Source organism: Rhynchophorus ferrugineus, unplaced genomic scaffold (genome assembly GCF_030347505.1).
Source record: "Rhynchophorus ferrugineus isolate W39M unplaced genomic scaffold, kcgeb_rfMv2 rfM4, whole genome shotgun sequence".
NCBI lineage: Eukaryota > Metazoa > Arthropoda > Insecta > Coleoptera > Curculionidae > Rhynchophorus > Rhynchophorus ferrugineus.
This window is the reverse complement of record NW_027472583.1, coordinates 23,797,408-23,821,936: the sequence shown is the minus strand read 5'-3', so window position 1 is coordinate 23,821,936 and position 24,529 is coordinate 23,797,408. Positions and strand designations below refer to the sequence as shown.

General features: G+C 32.2%; 2 protein-coding genes across 2 annotated transcripts; both read left to right on the top strand.

The window, feature by feature from the left end:
• The first annotated feature begins 6,269 nt into the window (after positions 1–6,269).
• LOC143196328 (A disintegrin and metalloproteinase with thrombospondin motifs 12-like) lies at positions 6,270–8,885 on the top strand. The gene is made up of 7 exons (XM_076403994.1): positions 6,270–6,346; positions 6,397–6,567; positions 6,699–6,910; positions 7,873–8,039; positions 8,122–8,287; positions 8,352–8,563; positions 8,873–8,885. The coding sequence occupies exons 1-7, from the start codon at positions 6,280–6,282 to the stop codon at positions 8,883–8,885; spliced, it is 1,008 nt and encodes a 335-aa protein (XP_076260109.1). The 5' UTR covers positions 6,270–6,279.
• A 669-nt stretch (positions 8,886–9,554) lies between these two features.
• LOC143194804 (A disintegrin and metalloproteinase with thrombospondin motifs 7-like) lies at positions 9,555–18,996 on the top strand. The gene is made up of 14 exons (XM_076401522.1): positions 9,555–9,712; positions 9,772–9,915; positions 9,977–10,226; positions 10,282–10,491; positions 11,556–11,667; positions 13,095–13,216; positions 13,264–13,393; positions 13,449–13,587; positions 13,640–13,766; positions 16,362–16,473; positions 16,531–16,693; positions 16,741–17,020; positions 18,506–18,755; positions 18,822–18,996. The coding sequence occupies exons 1-14, from the start codon at positions 9,558–9,560 to the stop codon at positions 18,932–18,934; spliced, it is 2,307 nt and encodes a 768-aa protein (XP_076257637.1). The 5' UTR covers positions 9,555–9,557; the 3' UTR covers positions 18,935–18,996.
• Positions 18,997–24,529: the final 5,533 nt, after the last annotated feature.

Below are 24,529 nucleotides of genomic sequence, written 5' to 3'. Positions count from 1 at the left end.
TTTTTCTTCTATTATTGTGTATAGTCTTACATCATTTAATTATGGCGTCGTTTTTAAGCACTTACGGAAATAATTTTTCGTTTAAAAATAAAAGCTAAACAGAAATGTTGTTTCCGTGTGTGTTGTTCCATGAATAAAGTGTATTCTGTTTCAAAGTAAATAATGATAAACTTGGAGTAGCTTCTTACATAAGTAACAGAATGTTTTTTTTTGCATTTCAGATCGGATGGCTATGAACCCAAATATGGAAGGGCATTGCTTAACTAAAATACATTTTCTTAAAGTAATTTATAAATAATTTCGTTATAATTGGTATACATATTTGATTTGAAGGACTTAACATGTATTTATTCAAGAATCCTTTACCCTTATCTATAAAAAACAAGAAAATACCCACAAGCTGAATATTGGAATCGGTAGAAATTATTTTGCCCACATCAGAATCTCCAACAAAAATTATATGCATGTACAAATGTAATATTAAATACAAGATACCAAGGTTTTATAATTGAACTTGACATAAAAATATGTTAAATAATTTCAGTTTCTCAGAGAAAAATTTCAGTCCCAACCCCAACACCAAACCACAACACCAAAGAGAATAAGAGGTAAGTATATAAGCAGAAATATTGTAAGGAAGAATTATACATATAGTTGGATAGATCTATAATATTATTTATTTATCTTTTTATCATTCTCTAGTGGTAATTAAATTATGTTGTCCAGGAACGGCAACAGGAATTAATTTTCACATTAATGAATGATAGATTTCGAGCATTTTGTTTCTTCCAACATTATGTATAACGCTTAATTTAAACCCATAATATTCTCACTCACAATTTATGCCAGTAAATGCCGTTAATGTTAATACAATTAGTTGTCTGAAGCATCCTCAATTGGTCAGTGTAACATATTAAATAATAATTAAATGTTGTTTGTTTTGGTTGTTGAGAAAAGACAACCGAATTTTAGAAAGTGCAATTTTGCAAGTAATTTCATAATAAATGTTATTATAGAAATGAAACACTTTTCGCTCACGTACGAAAAACAAAATACTTATATTGCATTATTCAGCAAAATTATTTGGAACTTATTAGACATCTTTAAATTTGTATAGTAAATTAAATAATAACACCATCATAGATTTATACCCTTTTGAATATGTCAAGTTTCGCTGCTGATAACGTGAATTTGCGGTAAAAGCAGCTGAGTTAATCAGTAAAAAAATCCTAACCTTAAAAACATGTCAGGTGTGCTATCAAAAATTTAAAATTGGTGATTTCAACGTGCAAGACAATGAACATTCTGGTAGACCGAAAAAGTTTGAAAATGCAAAACTGCAAAAGTTATTGTGTGAAGACCTAACACACAATCAAAAAAACAATTGGCAGAGGCATTGCATGTAGCCCAAGAAGCGATTCTAAGTCCAAATCGTTTCGGTCGCAAGACAAGAGTGTGTATTTGTTTGAACCAGAGTGGACCAGTGTATTAGGAACTGTTGAAACCTGGTAACACTTAATAGTGATAGCTAAAGTCAACAAATAATTAATTTGAATAATCAACAATTCATCGAAAAATGTTCAGAATGGGCCCGAATATACGGTAAGGTGGATTTTACAGCACGATAATGAGGAAGCGTTGAAAGCACTTGGATAGGGCATATCATCGCACCCGCTGTATTTTTAGGATCATGCCCCGTTTAACTATCAAAAAATCATATATACATAAATTGATAAATTGAAAATTGCCTAGTTTCTTTCGAAAAAATCGGTTATGATTTTCCGGTACACTTGGTATTTCTACACTATTCCGATATAATGTATTTGTATGACCAAAACCTGAACTATGTCTGATATGTTATATAAAATATTAGAATTTCCTCGCATCTTAAGATAATTAAAGCAAACTTGAGTGCTTGAAAAATTATAAAAATATTCCTTAGTCGATACTATCAATATGTCAAAATGTTTGTTTTATTGTATATCTCCTTCGTAAATCAGCAAGGTAAACGTCGTCATCAATCATCTAAAAATATAAAAAAAATAAAGCTATATATTTTTTATTATAATATCTGCTAACTACATAATACAATACTTTTTCAGATCGGAATATTAAAGTTCATTTTAGTATTGGAATTATTTTTATAGCAAACTTAACCATTGTCCGGCCGTAATTTCCTAAAGCAGTAGTGATTTACCATTCGGAACAAGACGAGTTTACAATAGACATCATCCGCAGTAAGCAATAAATATTTGTCCATTCTCGGTTTAATGGAGAAACGTTCCGAGGAATATTCATGGAGGGTGGCGTTAAACTTTAACCTGGATCTGCATCTTGGACGTGAACGTTTCCGATTTTGTCGGATAACCACGGCCTAACCGTTTGTTTGTTCAGAATAGCTGACCAGTACTGTATTTAGAATAAATATATACACTGTTAATTAGAGAGTAACTGTAACGACGAAAATAAGTTGATACTTGCTCATATTTATTATCAGTTGCATATAGTTGACACAGATCTGCTTAGCTGGAAGAAATACAATTAAATTATTGCTATTAGATTAGAAACTTGGTGAGCGATTTAAAAGTATGCGATTATAGTATTTTATTATTCCTAATTCATTAATTCGGCGGATGTCAACGAATTAGTAAATCCCTAAGTATAACTGAAGAAATAAAAAATTGAAGGACCATTTTCTAAGGACGACTAATCTATAATTCAGTTGTCCCTGGATTTTAATTTTAATAATTTATGATTTTGCTCTGAAGAATCCTTTGAAAACACCCGTTACATTTACGAATTGTGAAAATAAAATTTTCCTGATAATTAAGGAATTACTCTTAGTTTCAGAGTAGAGCGCAGTATTAAATATTGGACACCCATGGAAGTAAAAAACTGGACAGATACTTTCTAATAGATATTTTATTTGATTTTGTCACTTCAACAATTACTAATTATTATTTATTCAGATAACTCAGACAGCCTTACTAGGCCTATATCTCAATGTAACCTCCGATTTTTTTTTGTATTTAATTGCTGCTGCTTTATTAAGTTTCTGTTTACATTTTAGATCGGATCGCTATAGACTAAAATGTAAAAGAGCATTGCTTAACTAAGACAATTTCTCTTAATGTAATATAAAGAGCAAAAATTTCGTTATGATAGGTGTACATATTTGATTTGAAATACTTAACATGTATTTATTCGAGGATCATTTATATTTGTTTATAAAATTATACCCTGCAGCCGAATATTGGAAACAGTAGATATTGTTTTGCTCACATCAGAATCTCCAACAAAAATTAGATGCTTGTACAGATACAATATTAAATACAAATTAATATCGACTATTCAGAGTTTCAGCGTAGAGCGCCACATTAAAACCGTATACCCCTGGAAGTCAAAACTGGACATCAATCTTCTAATAGTTTTTTATATGATTTTATAGTTTCAGTAATCAATAGTTATTTTGTATTCATAATCAGACAGACCTTTTAATTGATTTTCAGTGTATCGAATCGATTTGGAGATATATATGCCTTTAGTTTAAAGGAATGTACTGATTAACGTTAAAAGACGAGAAACTTATTAGTCTAATTTAAATAGGGAAGCTATGGTGAGAGATGCTAAATGAATTTCTATCACGTTGTTTTGACATGCTTGATAGAATTCATTGGAAAATTAAACCAATTTTTTAACTAATAATTAAATTACATTATTAGAAATATAATATTGAAACGCTAAATGTAAATAAATCAATAAACTTATTTAAACCAAATATAATGTAATATAGTAGCAATATATCAAATATATATCCTGAAAAACCTTGTAACATAATATAATAAATAATCTTCTTTTGTTAATATTTATTAGCACGTTCTCTAAAATAATAGCCGGTATTTAAGCGCTCGTAACGCCTCTCTTGCGGTGAATTATCAAATTTCAGATGAATCTCACGCACAACCAGGGTTATGGTCAGCTGCCGTAGCTGGGCAACTGCTATAGTGGCAAAATCGCCTTTAAAGAGGCCAATTAGCAGGTAGGGGCTGGTATTGAATGGGAACAGTTGACCATAGTGTCGTGCAATTTGGGCTTAAAGTTTGTTAATTAAAACAAGTGTTTAAATAATGTAATTACGACGAAAACATTTTTGTTGAGAGCTGGGAGATTGGTGAAAGGAGTTATTGTTGTTTTTTTTTATTTACATTGCCCCTTTAATCCAAATTTAAACAGCAAAGTATCACGAATGTACACTGGCATTCTTTAGATAAGGCAGTGAATTGATTATAAGGTGCAACTGATTCAGCTGATGTAATCTAATGGAATGTGGCAGAAAATTTTTTAAAGAATGTTTGGATATGCCGAAAATTCCTCATTGAATTACTTATAACTTATACTAATAACACCGCAATACCAAGTGCCAGTTAATAATGCGAATTCCGAGACTCAGCCGGTTTGGATTATTTTTTCTGTTAATTCCCCCTTTCATTCTACGCTTAACTATGTAAAGGCTATATTACGGATCTGAATACGAACAGGAGAAGAGTAAACAACATACACCCAATCGCGAGTAGACCTACTTACTTAATCCAAAATATCAGTAGAACTTTACTATAAGAAGGTCAACTACTATAGCATCTGAATGATACAAATATTGAAGCAACAGAAAAGCAAATATCTAAGATAATTATTTAGTGTGCCTGTAAAGCATGTCCACCAGCTAGATAAAAGCCCTGAATATCTTATGAATATTCCAGATGATAGAAGAACGACAAATAGCGATACTCATTGAAATGAAGAGACACCGCAAATATAAGTGGACAAAAACGAAAAATAGGAAAAGAAAGTCATAAAATGAGCATTGGGAACGATGGTGGTTCTTTATGCACCTCTACAATTCTAATCCTATACAAGATTTAGCAAATCCGATAATAATTAATATTCTAGAAATGTAATTTTCTGGTTGGGTTCAGAATCATTCAAGGCCGATGGGGAATAGTTTTTCCAATGTCTTCAGATTCTACTTACACAAATTTAGTGATCGAAATTGTCAGTAAGAAAAGTACGAATAATTATTGTAACATTTAAAAAAATGGTTATATTCCAAAAAAAAATCGAGGTATAAGTCTCCTAGAAGACAATCAATTGTTGGAGAATTATTTACAGAAATCGTGCAAATGAGACTTAAGTTCAAAAAACGAAATGTATTTTAAATAGAAATGAATTTTGTAATTAAAAGATATATCTTATAACATGTAATCTTTTATTTTACTTTGAAAGCTATTTCATTTCACTGAAATAAAATATTGGCGACTGTCGAAATCATGAACTGTAGGACATATCCTGTATCGAATACTTTCCCAACTTTTAATGACTCGAAATTCTAATAGTTTGCGACTGAGAAAATCAGTTGCTGCAATTTATCTTTAGTAGACCTACATTTTGAATTTCAAGATCTTGTTCAAATTCCAATAAACTGTTTTAGCTTACAGCAATTTTAAACAGCCTTTGGTGGCCTTACACACTCAACTGTGATGCATCTTCCAAAAACCCACGCATTAAGATTATTTTTCAAAGCCTGCCTGCCTTTATTCATGGAAATAGTTTATGGCTAGGATCTTTGAGTAACACCAATCGTAACCTTACAGCTTCAGCTGCGATATTTTTGCCTGAACTCCACTTAATTACATCAAGGAATGATCCGAGCAGCTGCAGAACGATTGCTAATCCAAAGTCAAACTATCTTCTTCTCTTGATAATTAAATCGATTCTCGTTAATTAAATGAATTTAAAAGAGTTATAAGATTCGAAGGGTTTAAAAAAATAAAATATTTTATTTTACTTTATGATCCATTTTATTTTACAGAACGAAAACGTTGGGGACTGTTGGAGGGCGAGCTGTCTATTCCAGTATAAAGAAATCCCCTACGCCTAGACGTCTCACTCATCACACAATTCAATTTTAAAATAAACATACCGCCTCACAGTCTTCCTAACCAGGGCCGTAATAAGCGCACGATATAACACATATACATTTTAATATATATATTTAAAATAACATATTTAAAAAAATTGGAAAGATAATAATAAATTTCCTTTAAATTACACTTAAAAGAATTGGTTATTGTCATTAGTTTAAAATCAAAATATTTATACAATGTTTATATAAAAATTATGCACAAACGCCACATGTCGTTAATATAAGAAGAAATTTGACGCAGGAAAACAAAATATGCCTATATTGTGTCAAATTTGTTGTCACTTTTTATTATTTTAAAAATGCAATATATTTTTACAATAGTTACATATTTATTTCTTACAAATATTTATGGGAAGGTTATGCATGGTAAATATAGTAATACCTTTAATATCTAATAATTACATAATTATTTCTAGGGCGTTATACCAGAGATATCATTAACTATCATTTGTCCATTCCTCATAAACTTTCTCCAGAAGGAGAGTTTACAGCTTTCCATATTCCACACTTTTATCATTACAACACCGAGATGTTTAAGGAACGTCACAAAAGAAATATCAGAGACAACAACGAAATGATTCATTATGGTACAGATTAGAACTGTTAAATCTATAACTAACTTTAGTTAATGAAAATCTGAAAAGATATTTTTATATAAATTTACTCAAAACATTATCTAGGTAAGTTAGTTTAACGCCATTACTCTTTATAATTCCAGGAATACCGATAAAATCTGTAACTTATCAAGTGGATCTCTGGCCAAATCGAGATTTCATTCATCCAAACTTGGTGTTTGAGAAGCGCGATGCCAGTTTACCGATAAAAGAACGAGATATAAGGGGAATCGAAAATAAAAAATTGTGTCACTATGTAGGCAAAATTAAAGGAATTGACAAATCTAAAGTTGCGTTATCAACCTGTGATGGATTGGTAAATATAAAAATTATCTATATATCAGATATAGTAAATTTTAACTGGAATAAATTAAAAATTTGAAATAACTTGCAAAATTGACTCACACTTTGGAATATACACCAAAACGGTAATGGTTTTGTACTATTATTAGGCTGTTATATTTTAACTAATAATAATAATAAATTACCTACTAAAAATAGTATGATTTAAAAGAATAAAATAAATATGATAACGTACAAAACTTTCAAGATACTTTGCAGGACACAACATGTAATCTCCAGATCGTATGTTTTTTAACAGCGTTCATAAATTCTAGGTGTTTATTATGATTATTTATTTACCATTTATTTCTCTTCAAATCTTCTAAATTAAATCCTCTTGTATTCTTTGAGCCATATAAAGCTATGCTATGACTTTAATAGGAAACACTGTTGGTAAAAAAACCTGTTGAAAGTCTTGCATGATAAGCAATCATGTAACACACCTAGCTGTTAATCAAAATATAATATTTTATGAATCCTAAAACTTCCAATTATTAAATATGGTTATGACTAAATTTAATAAGGATATAAATTTTTTCCTTACAAGGTTAAAATGTTTCATTATTCATTATCAGAAACGATTTAGTAGCTTGATCTTCGTTGAAGATGAATATACACAGCTGTATAATGTTCTTAGCTCCCAACAATATATTAACCCTATAAATGCAACATATATTGAGTACTATTCATTAAGAACTCCAAGCTATGGTCCTGATATTGCACTCGTCTACAAATCTCTTTTTTTCTTTTCGGAAGTAAAGTGACCAAATGTGGCGAAAATTACCTTCAGAAATCTCCATTTTCAAAACGCAACGTGTTATGATGTGTATTAATTGAATTCATATTACTAGGGATATGTGATTTTATAGCAATCTACCTTATATTTTACACAATATTAAATAAACCTATATATAATTACATATAAAAACATTTTAGATCGGATACATGATAATAGGGGATAAGAAATATTTCATTGAGCCGGTAGATGAACATATTCCAAATGATGAAGGGCATCATCTGCACGTGGTCTACGAGGACCTACCAGAAGATGGCCTATCTAAATGCGGTGTGAAAACAACCAGGGAAAGCGAAACGAGCAAAAAGTTAATTTTTATTTTATTAACATAATATCCCGGGATATTCTATAAGATCTCGTTCTCTAACTATCAACCCTATTTATTTTAGAGCTAAAGAAAATATTTCAACTGATATGAATAAACGTAGTGAGACTGCCACGCTGCATTCTAACATCCCAAGATATGTAGAAACCACCGTAGTTTGTGACAAATCTTTCATAAATCACCATAAAGCTCGTGATATTGAATTGTATGTGATGAGTTTAATGAATGGGGTAATCATTTTTTGATTTAAATATAAATTGTAATAGTGTCTAATATATTATGTCGAATGTTCAGGTAAACAATCTGTATCATGACAATTCTACGGCCCAAGTCATCAATATTGAAGTAGTTCGAGTAATTTATTTGGAAAAAGAAGAGGAAGAAATTGATTTGCAAATATCCGGAAACGCCTTCCAAACATTGAACAGTTTTGCGAAATGGGTTAATAGAATCAATCAACCTAAAGATAGTCCAACACATCACGACATCGGTGTATTGTTATCCAGGTACTATTAATATTAACAAGATACTATTTATAGCACCTGGAAAATCAAACTCTGTTCAGACCATTGGGAGATTTTATATTTTTTAGATGTAATAACATTTAAACTAACTTTTTTAGTTTAGTAGCTTTGCCCTTCCTTAAAAGTTTCTTATTAAATAATGTAATATAAGCAATATAACAATACACTCAATGATGCATTTGAATGATCCACTATTAATTCCTTTAAAAAGGTATTAAGCAAAAAGGTCAAAGGATAGTTTTATTAATAATTGACAGTGACTGTATTTTAATTGGTCGAATTATTCCGCAGAAGTCTTCATTAGATGATTTTCATTTAATGAAAGTTTGTATAAACAACTAAAAAATGTTATATACAGGCATTTACTATTTGTTCTATCCTCATATATGTTATGTCATCATGCATTAAAAAATTCTAGAAATTGTTTCGATAAATTATCATGAATTAGCAAGATTTATTAGGAAAAAATGGCGCGTTATGTTTGATTCGATCGTATAACCAACAGTAATCAAAATAATTACAATTTATATAATGTATTTCTCTGAAAAATCTAGAGCAGCGCAATAAATGCTTGAAAATTTGAATGATTCCATGCTTCAATAAAGATATTCAACTTGTAAATAAGTTCACAAAGTACTTTACACTTCTAAAGTTACTTCACTATAGTATCTGACTACCCAGTATCTACTTTCATGAGCTATTTACAATGATACCCCTACTAGTTTCTCTCCTTCTTGTTCCAGTTGCAACTCTACAACACTTGAGCTCCCCTTTCACAACTTTCAGTAGTCTAAATCTTATAACAATCCTGAATTTACACAATTAATTATACCTATTGGAGTAACACGCTTTGTAGCCTATAACAGTTACTATATTATAAACCTATTTAAATAGAATGTTAAATATTGCTTATTCAACATTACAGTTTACAATCCGCGAAAGATGTTATGTATAATTAACGTTTCTTAGATACGATATGTGCGATAACGCTGCTACCCAAGAAGGGTGTGAAACTACAGGATTAGCCAATATAGGTTCAGCCTGCAGTACTGACGGAAAAGCAGGCTCCATCAATGAAGATAGAGGATTAGGACATCTAACCGTTATCATTGCTCATGAAATTGGACATTTGTACGTTTGTAAAGGTAAAATAGTTAAAATTATATTAGATTAATATTATTATTTATTAGGTTAGGTCTTGATCATGATGAACTAGTGAAGCCTTGCAACGTTACTGATACCGATGGTGCCCATTACGTTATGTCGCCATACATCCATACTTTTACCACAAAATGGTCTCCCTGTTCGCGCAATGATTTGAAATTATTTTTTGAGTAGATATGTTATTTATATTTTCCTATCGGTATTTAATGATTTTCGAATAATTCTGCTCAGTGCAAACTTAGGAGAATGCTTGAATGATGAACCATCCATTTCGTTGTATCCATATGTCGATCATATGCCAGGCGTTGTTTTTGATGCAGACGAACAATGCAGAATAGTATACCCCGAGAGCAGGGGAGCTTGTCGTACGCCAGGGCTGGATTTTTGTTCATATTTTACTTGCATGGTGAGAAATAATACATCGTGCACGGGGGTAAAGGGCGAAGGTCCTGTGGACGGCACAAAATGTGGAGAGAATAAGGTAGTACAAATATTAATTAATTGTACAAAAGAAAAACAAATGTAAAATATTGCAGTGGTGCTACAAGCAAAAATGCGTTCCAATGGGTTCAAGACCAGAGGCAATTAATGGCGGTTGGAGTGATTGGAATGAATGGTCTGCTTGTAGTAGAACTTGTGGTGGAGGTATAGCTTTTCAGGAAAGAACTTGCGATAATCCCAGTCCAGCTAACAGAGGGAAATATTGTACCGGCGATAGAAAGAGAATGAAGTTATGCAATGTACAGGTACATAATAAATAATTAATAAGATAAGGTGCTTGCATGCATTCTGTTCAGAGTCAGATAGCGGTGAAAAGTATCAACGTAAACAACTGTTAAATAATTTAACCTAACTTGATAACTTGATTTAACAGCTTGATGAATCGACTATTTCTAGATGTTTATATTCGGTGAGAATGATCCAAGAAACGGCAAAATGTTGATAGAGCGTGATCAGAAAATGAGTATACTACGATCTCTTAAAGCTAATGAAACTGTTACTACAGGTACAAAGCCCACTTGGTCAAATTCAGTGACATATTGTTGCAAAAGAAAACAAGCAATATCGTATAACAGAGGCAAAGTCATCCTCTTGCATGCAATAATTTTTTGTATGAACCAAGTTTTTTTTCTTGATTTGCTTTTGCTGATTTTGCTCCAAGTTACTTATGTAGTTTACGTCTGTAAAGACATTAAAACCATGTCGGATTACTTTTTCTGTGAGCTTGAAAAAAAATCAGGCCGATAGGCCTATAGTCTATAGAATGGACTTGAGTTGACTTTTTTTTTTGGAGTAATTGCGACGGGCGAATTTTTCCATTCTTTAGAGAAACGCTTTAGCTTCAATAGCGAATTTATGATATCTTCAAGCACATGTTTCAAGGTCTTCAAGAACTTGCAAGTCTGAAGTTTGGTTTACATTTTGTGTTACATCACTAAGTCTTGCATAGCTTGTGAATGATGCACTCCCCAATACTCCATACGGAATAGCATACTCCCCAAAAATAGCACTAATCAATACAGCATAGATTGGCCAGTAATACTAAATACCAAGTACTAAGGAACTGCGAAAATGTGTTGATGGTTCGATCGTTGCTAAACCCACATTTTTCTTCCGATACAATCTCGCCATTGATCGCCAGAAAAATGGAAAATGTAGAAAATCACAGAAAACATTTTGATTAATATATAATGATAAAAGTGTTCAATAACTCCCTATTTAAAGTTAAATAATGACCAGAATACATTAAAGCGCCTAATGTAAAAAATTAATATACGCAAAAATATAAAACATATAAATAAACCAACAGCTTTGTCCAGAAAATTCTACCCCATATCGTGAGTTCCAATGTGAGCAGCAAAACTTAAAACCAAGTCCATTAGATCAACAACACCATAAATGGAGTGCTACCTATAACTTCGGTTAGTCCATAATTATGTTATGTAAATTAATATACGAGGGGAAAGTAAAAAATTAGGTTCCCAACGCTGTACAGATGCCGCGCGAGATGCTAGGCAACATCTGACAACACCGCCTTGATTGTTGCTCCCCCCACTCCAATACCACTACTAGGAGCGATCGCTGCGACGCCCCGTGCAGGCCTAACAACCATTCGCGATGGAGCCCGCTATCACCGTCACTTCCAGGTGTGAAATCCGTTCAATGATTCGATTTTTACACGGGAAGAAGCTTAGACCTGTTGAAATTGATAGACAATTGGAAGAAGTTTATGGAAAAGCTTGCATCAGCGTCTAAGCCGTTAGTTAATGATGCAGGGAGTTCTCTGAAGGACGCACAGACGTCCACGACGAAAAGGAGCGGGGGGCCATCGCTGTCCGACGAAGTCGTGGCAAAGGTTGAACGTATTCTCCACGAGGATCGAAGAGTAAAATTTCGGGAGCTGACTGACCAGGTTCCTGAGGTTTGTGAAAATAACTATCGACAACATTTTGACACAAAACTTGGTTATCGCAAGGTGTGTGCGGTGGATTCCGCACATGCTTTCTGAAATCCACAATGTCAATCGCGTCAAATGTGTCATTATTACGGGAGATGAAACGTGTTGTCACTGCGTCACTCCGGAAACAAAAGAACAATCGATACAATGGCGCCATCCCGGATCGCCTAGGCCACAAATTTTAAGCAGACGCCCTCGGCAGGAAAATTGATGGCTACGGCGTTTTGGGACTGAGAAGGCGTCTTGCTTACCGAGTTTATGCCTAAAGTGACCTGAATAAATTCGAGCAGATACTGTGAGACGCTGACGAAACTCAAAGGGGCCATCTAAAATCGCCGGAGGGGAAGACAGACTCTCGACAGACCACTGCCCTATTGGACAATTTCAGCTGGAAATTGCTTGATCATATCCTCTACAGCCCTGATCTTGCTCCCAGCGACTTCAAAAAAAAGGAAGCGGTCACCAAGTTCATCAGCGGCCTAGCGGCGTCGTTCTTCGAAGAAGCGGGTTTTCAGAAGTAAATAACTTGTCAGGAAAATTACATAGACAAATCTAGTAACTATGTAGAAGCATAGTTTAAAGTACATGCTGTCAAATGGTTTGTTTTTTGCAATAAAATTGCCTTACATCTGGATAAAATGTGGGAAAACTATTTTTTATTGCCCCTCGTACCACGCATTCAATATATAATAAAATAACTCTAAATGATTAACACAGTAAAAATACTTTATTTGGCATGTCTAAGCATATAAAATCCTATATGCTTGGAAAGTTTTTACACTACACCTACGCTCCCTTTTCTATAAAGCCACAAATTAATTCGACCGCTTAATGATAATATTTTTGACATTTAAATAAGAATTATTTGACCTGCTCTTATTCTTCTAACAGATGTGCCTTGCTCGTTGATTTGTTTTACGAAGGATCTCGGCCTATATGATTTCGAGAGCGTGAAAGACGGCACATTATGTAAACCAGGAACAAGAGATGTTTGCATCTCGGGAGTTTGTCGGGTAGGGCAAAATATTTATTCAAAGGCTTGTCGCGAAGTTTTGATCAGCCCGTAGGTTGCGACTTGAAGCTGGATTCCGACGCGGTAGAGGACAGATGCGGAATATGTAATGGCGACGGAACTACTTGTAAAATAGTCGATGGGACCTATGACGACAAAATAAAAGATCCATCCAAAAGTAATATTGCATTTATTCATGTAATATGAATTGGTGAATCCTATGATTATTTCAGTGCCAAACGATTATGTCTTCGCTAAAATTCCGATGGGATCAAGGAAGATATTCATAAAAGAAGTGGAAGAATCTCCAAACATTATTGCCATCAGTAACGGAAACAAAAAAGCACCGACATTTTATCTGAATAAAGACGGGTAAATACATAAAGATACTAATTTTATTTGTCATATCCATGATAATTTGTAGGAAGTCCTCATTTAGAGGATTTTTCAAAATTCCTGGAACCAGAGGTTTATATTTTATGAGAGGTAAATCGGAGAAACAGGATCATGTTTTTATTAATGGTCCAATTAGCGTAGATTTAGCTATATGGGTAAGATACTATTTTAGCAGTAATAAAGAAAAATCATATTTGATAATTTCTAGTTCATATCTGTCTGTAATCTAATTTTTTATTGTTTCATAATTTTTTTAGCGCTTCATTAATTAATCTAAGACGGTAGTTATTAATCGAATTACTGATCAAGTATGTAGAACTGTTTCAAGAATAACGTGGAAAGATTTTTATTAGGGATTTTTTTAAGATGAATTTTCGACAAACCACACCGAAGCTAATGTTCACTATAGTTGAACTAATTAGTTCTAGTTTTGAAATTATACTTGTCACGATATGAGATAACAGTAACGAAGGTTTGTAGAATATTAGAGATGGAGATAGCTTAGAGGTATTCTTTATAATGCTCTAGTCCTATAATACCCTATAAATTATAAATTTGTCTAATAAGCTACGTGTAAGCTATTAGAATTTTTTTTGAAATTCTATTATCCGCCTCATCTTCTCATGGTGGCACAGATTCAAGTCCACAATGATTCGGCTGCTAGCTAATTTGATCATAAATCTAAATAATATTGACTTTAATGTCATTGGCCTCTTATAGATTATTCGGATAGACCTATAAATCATATGCCGTTCAATTTAAACCAAAATAATACAGTTATAACCGCTTTGTAGCGTTTTCTGTTGACTAAAATACTAACCGAACAGTAACTTTTTCTGGATGTATTTTCAAAGTTTTCAATAAATACAATAATGTTCTTTAGATAACTTGGTAAGAAATTAAACTCAAACTGTTAACAAGCTTTAACTATTTGGAGTTTTAGCTCAAACGTGTACATTATCATGATGATTTCGCACTAAAGACTAGTTAAACAAGCATTGCAAAACAATATGACTGCACATACTGCCAAACTGGACCCATCAAAATTGAAAAACATCATAACTGTTAATTATAAAGGTTATTTCTGTAACAATATTCGTGTCAAATCTGTCATAATTAATAATTTCTTATTGTGTGTAACTTTATGAAAGCGCAAACAAAGACTTCTACAAGTCGCATGGTCCAATGCAGACATTAAGGAATAAGATGAAAAATAAGTTCAATCTGTTTCAAACCCATTTCGTTTATAATTGAAATGTTTTTAAAGAAAATTTAAAGGAAACGATTTATTTGACTTGATTCCACATGGCTAATCAGTATTTCAACATTTACCAAAATAAATATACAAAAATAATGTTCCAACGTGAAACTCAAGTCCTACCAGAAATATGAAAGAAAGTAATGAATAATAATTAGCTATTGTTTACAATATATCTTATTGTTTGTTCAAAAAAAATACTATTTACAAATTATTTATCATTTTTATATAATCAACCATTTCGACCATTTCGAATCAATAACCAGCTTTATAGGTTTCTCCAGAGAAAATTGCCATGGAAATTGACAACAGCTTCAATACTAAAATGGCTCCTCGAATTGATGACATTTCATCTGGCTTATATAAAGGCTTGCCACGAAAATCAAGCATCCTATTAAGATAACGCAGAAATAATTTAAAATGGCACAAAGATCTGCATTGTAGCTTGGGACTCTTATATGTACTATCCATATCGCGACAACTAAATAAAAAGCACTAAGAACGTTTATACATTATAACAAAGGACATATATCACTCCAGAACTATTGATGAATCACAAGTGGTAGATTTATAAAAAAGACTAGAGGCAGCAGACGAATACAGATAGCTTGAAATCTGTCCATGTTTGTGTTGCGGAAAAAAGACGGAAACCTCACTATATCACTTGAGAGATGCCCAGTCTAGATGGAAAATTAAACTGGAAACATAGCGTTAGACAGAAAGAAGGTCAAAGTAATAATTAAACAACTACATGAACTAGTCATAAGATACTTCCAACTTGATCTAAGATCGTAAACCTGATTTATCAGCCGACGAAAAACTGCACGGTGGCATCAAAATCAAATATATCCCCGAAGTTATTATAAGAAAATTTTGTAATAAAACATGAAGTAAAATTATTAAATCATGAAAGAAATACAATTACTGAACAACGCGCAAGAAATCGAAAGATTGAAGCGAACCAAACCATATTAGCTAATATAATGTTTATTAACTTTAGCTTAAATTAATTATTAATGAATATTATAATTGAATATTATGAATATATTAATGAATGATCCACATGGTACCAAAATTATCTAAAAAATATGTCAAAAATATATATAAATATATATTTTCATATATTATTTTATATATAATCTATTTATGTAATGTAAACTATTTTATATAACTAAATTTCCTAAATGTCCAAATTTATTTTAAAATATTATATACCAGAAGCAAATGTTTTATTACTACGAAATCTGTATTCACCTAATTTCAGTGTCTCTTATTAGAAATATCTCTCGTAGTGATAGTATTTTAGGTATTTGAAGGATTTAATTTAAATATTTCTAATCTAGGAACACTGCCGGTGGAATTTCTCAATAAACGCCGTAATGAAATATTTTTGTGTATTTTAATTTATATGAAATAATATGAAATAGTAATATCTTATTTTTGGACTATTATTTTCTCATAAATACATTAAAACTGAAACAAAACATTTTAGGTTATGTATTATAAGTCTTCTGACGGGACGTTTGGGAATCCCGGATATTACTACAGCTGGGCTGAGGAAGATGAACAGAACAAATACGAACCAGTTTACAGTTGGGAAATTGGTAAACAACGAATTAGTATTTAAAAGTTTGTTCTTTCTAAGTTAAAATATATCTAAGGCGAATATGGAGACTGCAGTGCCAGGTGTGGAGGCGGTATTCAAGAAGCTATATGGAGCTGCATGGAAGAAAAAGGCGGCAGAGTGAGCCCCACCTTCTGTATAGGTATCAACAAGCCAGTCCAGCCGCCTAAAAAATGCAATGAACAACCATGCAAAGCTAGGTTAGTGAATTCACTAAACGAGAAAATGTAAAAATAGGATAATTTAGATGGAATGTGGGGAGCTGGGGACGGTGTCATGCTTGCAAGAAAAAAGGAGGTGTCCGAACGAGGCCGGTTGAGTGCCTGAAACAGAATCCGAAACTAAATGGAGACGCCGTATTGGTAGATGATTCCGAATGTTCTGGTGTCAAGCCAGGAGCAATACAGCTATGTCAGACGGACAAAAAATGCACGGCCAGGAAGAAAAGAAATGTTCATATACCCGGAAAACATCAGGAGTTGGTTTGGCAACAAATGAGTGGAGTGCGCATAGAAAAACGTCTAGTAGTGAGTATATTTTAATTATGCCATTGTAGTTTCTGAAAATTAATATTTTATTTAAAAACACAAAAAACACGAGTCAATATTTTTGATTAAAGCAAATGACAAAGAAACATTTAATAGTTTCTGAATATCTTGATTTTGATTAGTGGTAAATACAGAGTTAAAACCAACTAAATAATCCTTAACACTTACCTCCAACAAATAATTCTTTGGTGGCTGTTTTTTTACTTTTCTCTGGTAGATTATCTCTGAAGCATCTTTAGGCTTAAACTAGCAACATTTAACGAGGATTGCTTGGCGAGGCTCTAGGACATCCTAAATCTGTATTCCATCACAGAAACAAATTGTCCAATGATTATCACAGGCAGCTCCACAACTAGTTATAAAAAGGGCAATTGGGATTGCAGAAAATGAGTCTTTAGAGAAATGTTACATCCATGTTGATCGTATTTCAATACAAATTATAATCACTTCTTTCATTTCAAAAACTACGTCGAATGCAGTATGCTTCGCATATTTACACTTTTGTATGCTCCACATTTACAGGAAGTGTAAACTGCGTTTCTAATGAGGAAAATGTATTTTCACCACAAATATTCTAAAATTTGTAATTAAATTTATTGCATATACTTTCCAGAAACTCAGATATTCTGCATTTATTACAACAAAACTACTATGATAATCAGCACTACACACATTTCACATTGAAACTGGAAATGTAAAACATTATTTGTATCCCTAGAATAGGAATTAATTTTTAATTTTAATGACAAGAAACATTTTCATTATTGAACTGTTTAGTAATATTTTTAATTCGATTTTGGCATTGGTTACTTTAACTTTTTGAAGTTTCGACGGGGTACTGTTTAGCTAAAACCAAAACAACTGAAAATTGATAGCAACGATTTTGTGTCTTATTTATATAGTTAAAAAATTATATTTATTATTATTATTATTATAAATTATATTAAATATTATTTATTAAAAGTATCTTTTTTCCATTGCTATTCAGACCGATCAAGTGAAACAGATTGCGACCTAGTGCGATAAATTCGTAACTCTCTTCAGCTAATCAAGTTAAGAATGTTTCTTGTATTCAACAGTACTGCATTGTTAAAGCAAATATCTGGAAGTTACTTTGACAAAGAACGGTCGCTTGAAATATCCACAAGCTTCTGCTTCAGCTGATAATATTTTAATAAGAAGTTTTAATTTGTACAATAGTAAATTTCCCATAAATATCATGTATATTGATTCAATACTCAACAGATTTAACTTTGTATTAATATTATATTTTGACAAAAATCTAGACCGAATATTAAGCCTGTTTTTGCTAGTTTCTTATAATAAATACTAATCGTTACACGCTCGGTCCTGAAAAGTTTATCTCTGATGATAAGAACGAATAATTTCTCTTTAAAAAAAATTATATTCTTTAGAAATAAACTCGAAAAAATAAATTCGAAATAAATATTTATAAATCCACAGGAAAATTCTACTCCTATACAAAATGTCACTCAATGTGATGTAATCATAAATGGAACCGTAAATCTGCATCAAAATTCCACAGTACCTCCTTCATCAATTTCTGTGGGTAAGTTTGTTCGTGATGGAGAACCCTTGGAAGGTCAGAAACTAGTGGAGTTCGAACTTATTCGACAAAATGTGAATATTTCCGACAATCAAATGAGACCTGAGGAAACCGGTAATCCTTTGGGAACCACCAAAATATATTCAGGTATCCTTGCTAATATATTTTCATGCCATCATACAAGAATATATTATCGAATATTGGATCTTAAAGGACGAGCACTGGCAACATTCATACACAATTTTGAATTTACTCAAAAAACAACAGGAATCACTAAATCTAAACAGAAAAGAAAAATATTTCTGGAAGCATTTGATGGAAACTAAGGACCTAGGAATTATTGTAATAAATTTTTTAGATCCACTTAATTTGTATTTAACTTTTTTATATTATATATACATTCATTTTTAAAATTTTGTTTTATTTAATAAACTAGCTAGCTCTTTTCTGGCAAACTTGTAATTATCACGTTACATTATAAAGTGTGCATCAGACATATTTCAGTCACCGATGTGCAATTTAATAAGTATTACTGCTGTATTAAAACGTTTTACATGTTGGCCAACGGCCAGAGGCAGTGCGGTTTCAACAATAACTGACTGCATTGATGAAAGCAGGATAATAAACTGATTACATTTATGAAGAATGTTTGCAAAATTTCTACATTAGAAAGGGTCTATTTAATTGTAATATAGTTGGCATATACATAATGCAGATACATTTTGTAGGATTACACATGAAATTAATTTACAGAAATTTGTAATTGTCTATGACTCATTTGACCTTGTATCTGCAAATAAAGAAAATATTTTTAACACAAAAATTTTAACCGATTTCAAACAATAAATATGGAAACCACTAAAATTTAAAAAATAAACAAATTTAGATTTTTAGCACAGAAATAAAATAAAATAAGTACGTAATAATAGTTGAAATAATTAAATAAAAATAATCAAAAACCTTATTTAATCTGTCTATTACACATATTTTATGTTCTGCTATATAGACACAATTTGGATTAATATCTGCGTAAAGCTATTTATGTAATTCCGATATTATTTTAACTACTTAGAACTGACTACTTTGAAGTCAATGCGGAACCCAAACGTATATGTTACTAAATAACATTATTATTTTTGTATTGTCTACAATATTTTTACGAGGTCTTATATGTTACAGTTAGTACTTAAAAAGCAAACTGAATGGCTTCTGAACTGAACGACTTCCAATTTTCCGTCACATCAGCTCAGCGATCACATTATCAAACAGAATAAATAGCAGATTAATTTAGATAAAAAATCTGTGAACACTTTGTACATGCCTTTGAAATTTGAAGGTTTGCATCGATTTAGCCCCCTTCCCCCCAAAATATAGTGATTTGGTTCCAACGGAACCATCGCAGGTGTGCACTCTTTCTCCGAATTTTGAAAATCGGCCCACAATTAACAAAAAAATCGACGAACATATATTAAAAAAATATACAGCCGAACATAGAACCTCATCCTTTTTCGACGTCGGCTAAAAACATACGTTTTACTGCAAATTATGACTTTCTTGTTGAAAGTTATGATAAGTTTAACTGTGTTTATAGTAACATGTAGGCGGGTTTCAGAATTTATTTGATGATGGTAAAATCTATAGTTATAAATATTATCAACATTTTAATATTTGATTCAAAGAAAAATATTTAGAAATCAATTATAATTGAATAATAAGTTTAAAAAAGTATAAACTTATAGTAAATATTATTTTAATAATAATTGTTAAAATTATCCTAATAAAGTCACAAATAATGTCAATGGAATATATTTTGATTGGCACGAGATTCACCATCTAAAAAAGATAAATCGTAGAAAATCTGAACAAAAATCAGGACGACCGAAAGAAAGTTTTCCATTAAAAAGTTCTTATCTCGTAATCTGGGATCGGACCGCTGAAAGAACAAGGGTATCATCGACATTCAAAAGGTAGAAATAGGGAAACGGTCAATGACCAACCTGTCTGTTCCACCTTCCTTGTTGGGCTTATACAGAAGTGGATTATGTTAAAAATAGTTTCCGGGTCAGAGTTTATTTTAATCGTACCTTTTTTTACAAGAAAGGTGTTATATATTTTTACCGAAAAAAAACTTAATGTGCGAAATATTATTTTGTTAGAAATATTTTTGGTATTACTATAAATAGAGGTGCTAGGTAGAGCGAGCTAGTAGCAAAAGTACATCAAACGGACATTTAGCGCATCAGTGGTAGTCGTGCGATGTGTGTCTATATATAGATGGTCTGTGAATAAAAAATTATTATTTGGTCAATCGCCCTAGGTCAACATATCATGAATCTGACAACGTGATTTATCTGTTGGCTTCAGGAAGATTAATTATTCTCTGATAACCTATAGATCGTTCTTGCCACATGAACAGTTTGTTATGTCCTATAGTCGCTAAACAGCGGTTATTAATTTATTCCTCTTCTAGACTACTCCGTTAATTTTTGGATACCTTATTAAATGCAACGATGCCACTCAACTATATGATGTCTCACTCAAGTTCCGATCACTAGCTCGAGTTCATAATTGAAAAATTAAAAATGACAAGTGAACATGGTTTGGAGACCAAGAATAAAAAAGTATAAAATTCACCGTAGACAACACCTGGTTCAAACTACCATCATAACGCATATATATCTGGACCTCGCTATAAGACGAAAACGCCAATATCGCCAGAAAACAAATAGAATATGTTTAATCAATATCAAACATAAATCAAGTTACTCAATGCAAAAACCTATCGTAGAACAGATGTTTCATCATATTATAACCAAATAAGAGTCTCATGGCGTATTGTGTGATGTACCATGGACAAAATTAAGTAAAAACGGAGTATCTAACCTTTAAACTTTAGTATTTCTATTGAATTGTTGGGTAAACTAGTTGTCACTAAATAACATAAAAACATCACTTTATATTGGTTGGCCGCGCTTTTGTTTAGCAACGCTTTGACATGTCAACATCAGGCAAGAATCATGATTAAATAAATTATTGTACTCATTATATAATATAGAAATGACTTCTTTTCAAGTAGGTAAGTGCTTTATCTTGTCATAGTTCTGTAAGGTCTTTTAAATTTTTTACAATATCTAGCCAAATTTGTGTTAATCTTCCAGAAGTTTAAATGTTGTTCGAGTTTTAAAAAATCCATTTGCGTCACATCCAAGATTTTTCAATAAGCTATTCATAAGCTAATTTAGTGCTTTCAAAAAAAATAAAATTGCTATGGGTTGCGATTAATAGACTATTTTTTTAGTTTCGGATGTTACAATAAAATATAAAGACTTAATAAACATTTGGTTAGGATCTCCAATCTTTAATTTTGAAGAACCATTTAAATGTTTGAAAGATAAATTAATGGATTTTGTGAGGGTTTTGGGCTAAGACCGGCCACTAAATATGAGAAAGTATGTCGTTCTCGCAAGCGACTTTTAATAATTTACAAGGAACACTATCTTTGGATACAGAACAACCAAATTCCAGGTCAAGATCCTGGGTTCTTTCTGAAGAGGCCTCAATTAAAATAAAAAGAAGACGCACAGCTGAGTTAGCGGATAGAACTCTAGAGGAGCTACAGTTTGATTCACACGTGGTATCAGGAAGTAATCGTGTTCAATCTGCAATATCTTATTGAATATTATATTATCAGTACTCAATCAATATCTTGATATCGAACCTTACTTATTGTACAGTTAAGATAATTTTTTAAACTTGTAGTTGGAAAATAATGTTTTTTTTTTCTTGCAATTTCTTTGTAAATACAAATATTACAAAAAGATTTACAAAAACAAAACACCAAAGAAATCTTTTGTGATGGGTCGCGACCGGATGCTGTGGCCTCTAACAAACATTAGAAAAACTGTAAATAATTTCCAGGTTTTTCTTTTGGTCGATTTAGATATATTAATTTCTTTCTGATTAATTTTGGACTAATATACTCTTTGAGATATAGCCACTTAATATTATTACCCGGATACTCTGTATATTGTCCTAAATCCTAAATGTCTCTTAGCGTATTATTAACCTAATAATCTATTAAATTATTAAAAACCGTTTGCAGAATTAAAATTGGTGCTTTTATTTTTAAAATATCGAATTTTGTCCTTATACCGTATACCACGTCACACTCTACGGCGCCTTAAATTACAGTCACCAGGAATAATGAAGGAATAATGAATCGAAATAAAGAAGTTGTAGGACAACATTAGGAAACAATAAGTTTAGCCTAACCTAAACATCAAAATAATGACATAGGAACAATCAAACAGTCCGCTACAATGACAATGAAAAGCCTCATCCATTACCAGAAAATAAAAAATAAGTAAAAATGGATTATCCTCATCTTACAATAGTATACAGTCATCTTATATACTAACGAAAACAAGTAACATAAAAAGGAATGTAACTAGAAGTTTCAGGCGAAAAAATAAGAAAAGTGAATTAGCAATAGTTAAAAGAGCAATGTTACATACATAAACTATATTATATTTGACACATATATAACAACAACTATTATGTTCCAGCCCTCAAGGTAATAAAGCATATTAGTCTTACTTAATACAAATTAAATGAAATATTATTTTAAAGCAAATTAAAAGAATTTGTTTTAACTCACATATTATAAATGTCGCAGTCGGTAGAATTCCAAGGAGATCAAACGCTGTTATCTTTTGAATGAACTCAATTAATCGGAATCAAATTAAATATCATGAAAAGAAGATAGGTTGACGTTGTATTGGCAATCAATCCGCAATTACGCGAAGCATTGTTTGGTCACAGCCTGTAAAGTCACAAAAGTGGTTTGAAGGTGCTCACAGACTAGCCATCTAGTCTAGTAACACGTCTAGTCTGTGGATTTATACCTAACTAAAGTTTTAGAAAAATCTAATGTAATCAACCAAAGGGGGATTGCAATACTTCAGTTTCCTATTCATAGACTATTGGAATTCGGAATCACCAATACTTATTACATCATTTATATTATATTTTTATTTATATTATATCATCATACTTATTACTTCGAGGGCCATTAAAGGTAAATTGGCGAAATAAGGTACAGGCTTTAGGGTAAATGATCTGGCTCGGTGAATGGAGGTAAAACGAAATGAAACAGTGGTGTTTACATTATGTGACCGTTATTTATTGGCAATATAAAAAAAAATGTGAAAAATACAAATAATAAAACGGATGGCAGCGGTGTTACCTGTTGACGAGGCTTGGGCAGTCGATGGTGGCACGTCTAAACCAAACGAGGGTTGAGCAATAAATGACCGAAATACCCTTCATTAACATCCCAGATAAACGTCTCGGGGTTGCCGCCAGCTATTCGTTGTCGGGTTCTAGTTGGCGCTGCTGGCACCCCGCCCGTGTTCAACATCTGAGATTATATTTCTGGGTATTTCGTAGACCGTTATACCACGATGTAAAATTCGACATGCCTCAAAGTCGCTACAATACTCCCCTGCCAAAATTTTACATAAAATTACTCCAAGCAACAAAAATTCAAAAATGTATGAAAAAAAATTCAAATACAAAAAAAAATATACCAAACAAAATGTGCTGTGTGAAAAGGGCTTTGAAAAATATGGTAAATCGAAATGGTTGTAGTTAGTACGGTCGCGATCCGGTACGGCTGTTGATATCTTCCGGCCCTACAGATACCGCTGCTTCATCGTTGCTTTGGCACTTGAATGTGGTCCATCGACGACGTTGAGAACAAGCTATTTTTCGGACAGGGCTCCCGTAATCGACGCTGTGGGAGGATCGATTGTTCGACGACGTGGTAGCTTATTTTCTTCGACGACGAGACGTTAGCAATTCTGGTACCTCGGCGAAGACATGACGAGTCTACGGTAACTGTAATCGGTACCTAGATTCTG

What these genes read in the sequence shown, in the direction of transcription:
- LOC143196328 (XM_076403994.1), top strand. Translation starts at nt 6,280, where the DNA reads ATGCAATATATTTTTACAATAGTTACATATTTATTTCTTACAAATATT. An exon ending in TTATGGGAAGGTTATGCATG is followed by an intron (nt 6,347 to 6,396) that starts GTAAATATAGTA and finishes AATTATTTCTAG; the next exon opens with GGCGTTATACCAGAGATATC. An exon ending in CAACGAAATGATTCATTATG is followed by an intron (nt 6,568 to 6,698) that starts GTACAGATTAGA and finishes TTATAATTCCAG; the next exon opens with GAATACCGATAAAATCTGTA.
- LOC143194804 (XM_076401522.1), top strand. Translation starts at nt 9,558, where the DNA reads ATGTGCGATAACGCTGCTACCCAAGAAGGGTGTGAAACTACAGGATTA. An exon ending in GATTTGAAATTATTTTTTGA is followed by an intron (nt 9,916 to 9,976) that starts GTAGATATGTTA and finishes AATTCTGCTCAG; the next exon opens with TGCAAACTTAGGAGAATGCT. An exon ending in AACCACCAAAATATATTCAG is followed by an intron (nt 18,756 to 18,821) that starts GTATCCTTGCTA and finishes TGGATCTTAAAG; the next exon opens with GACGAGCACTGGCAACATTC.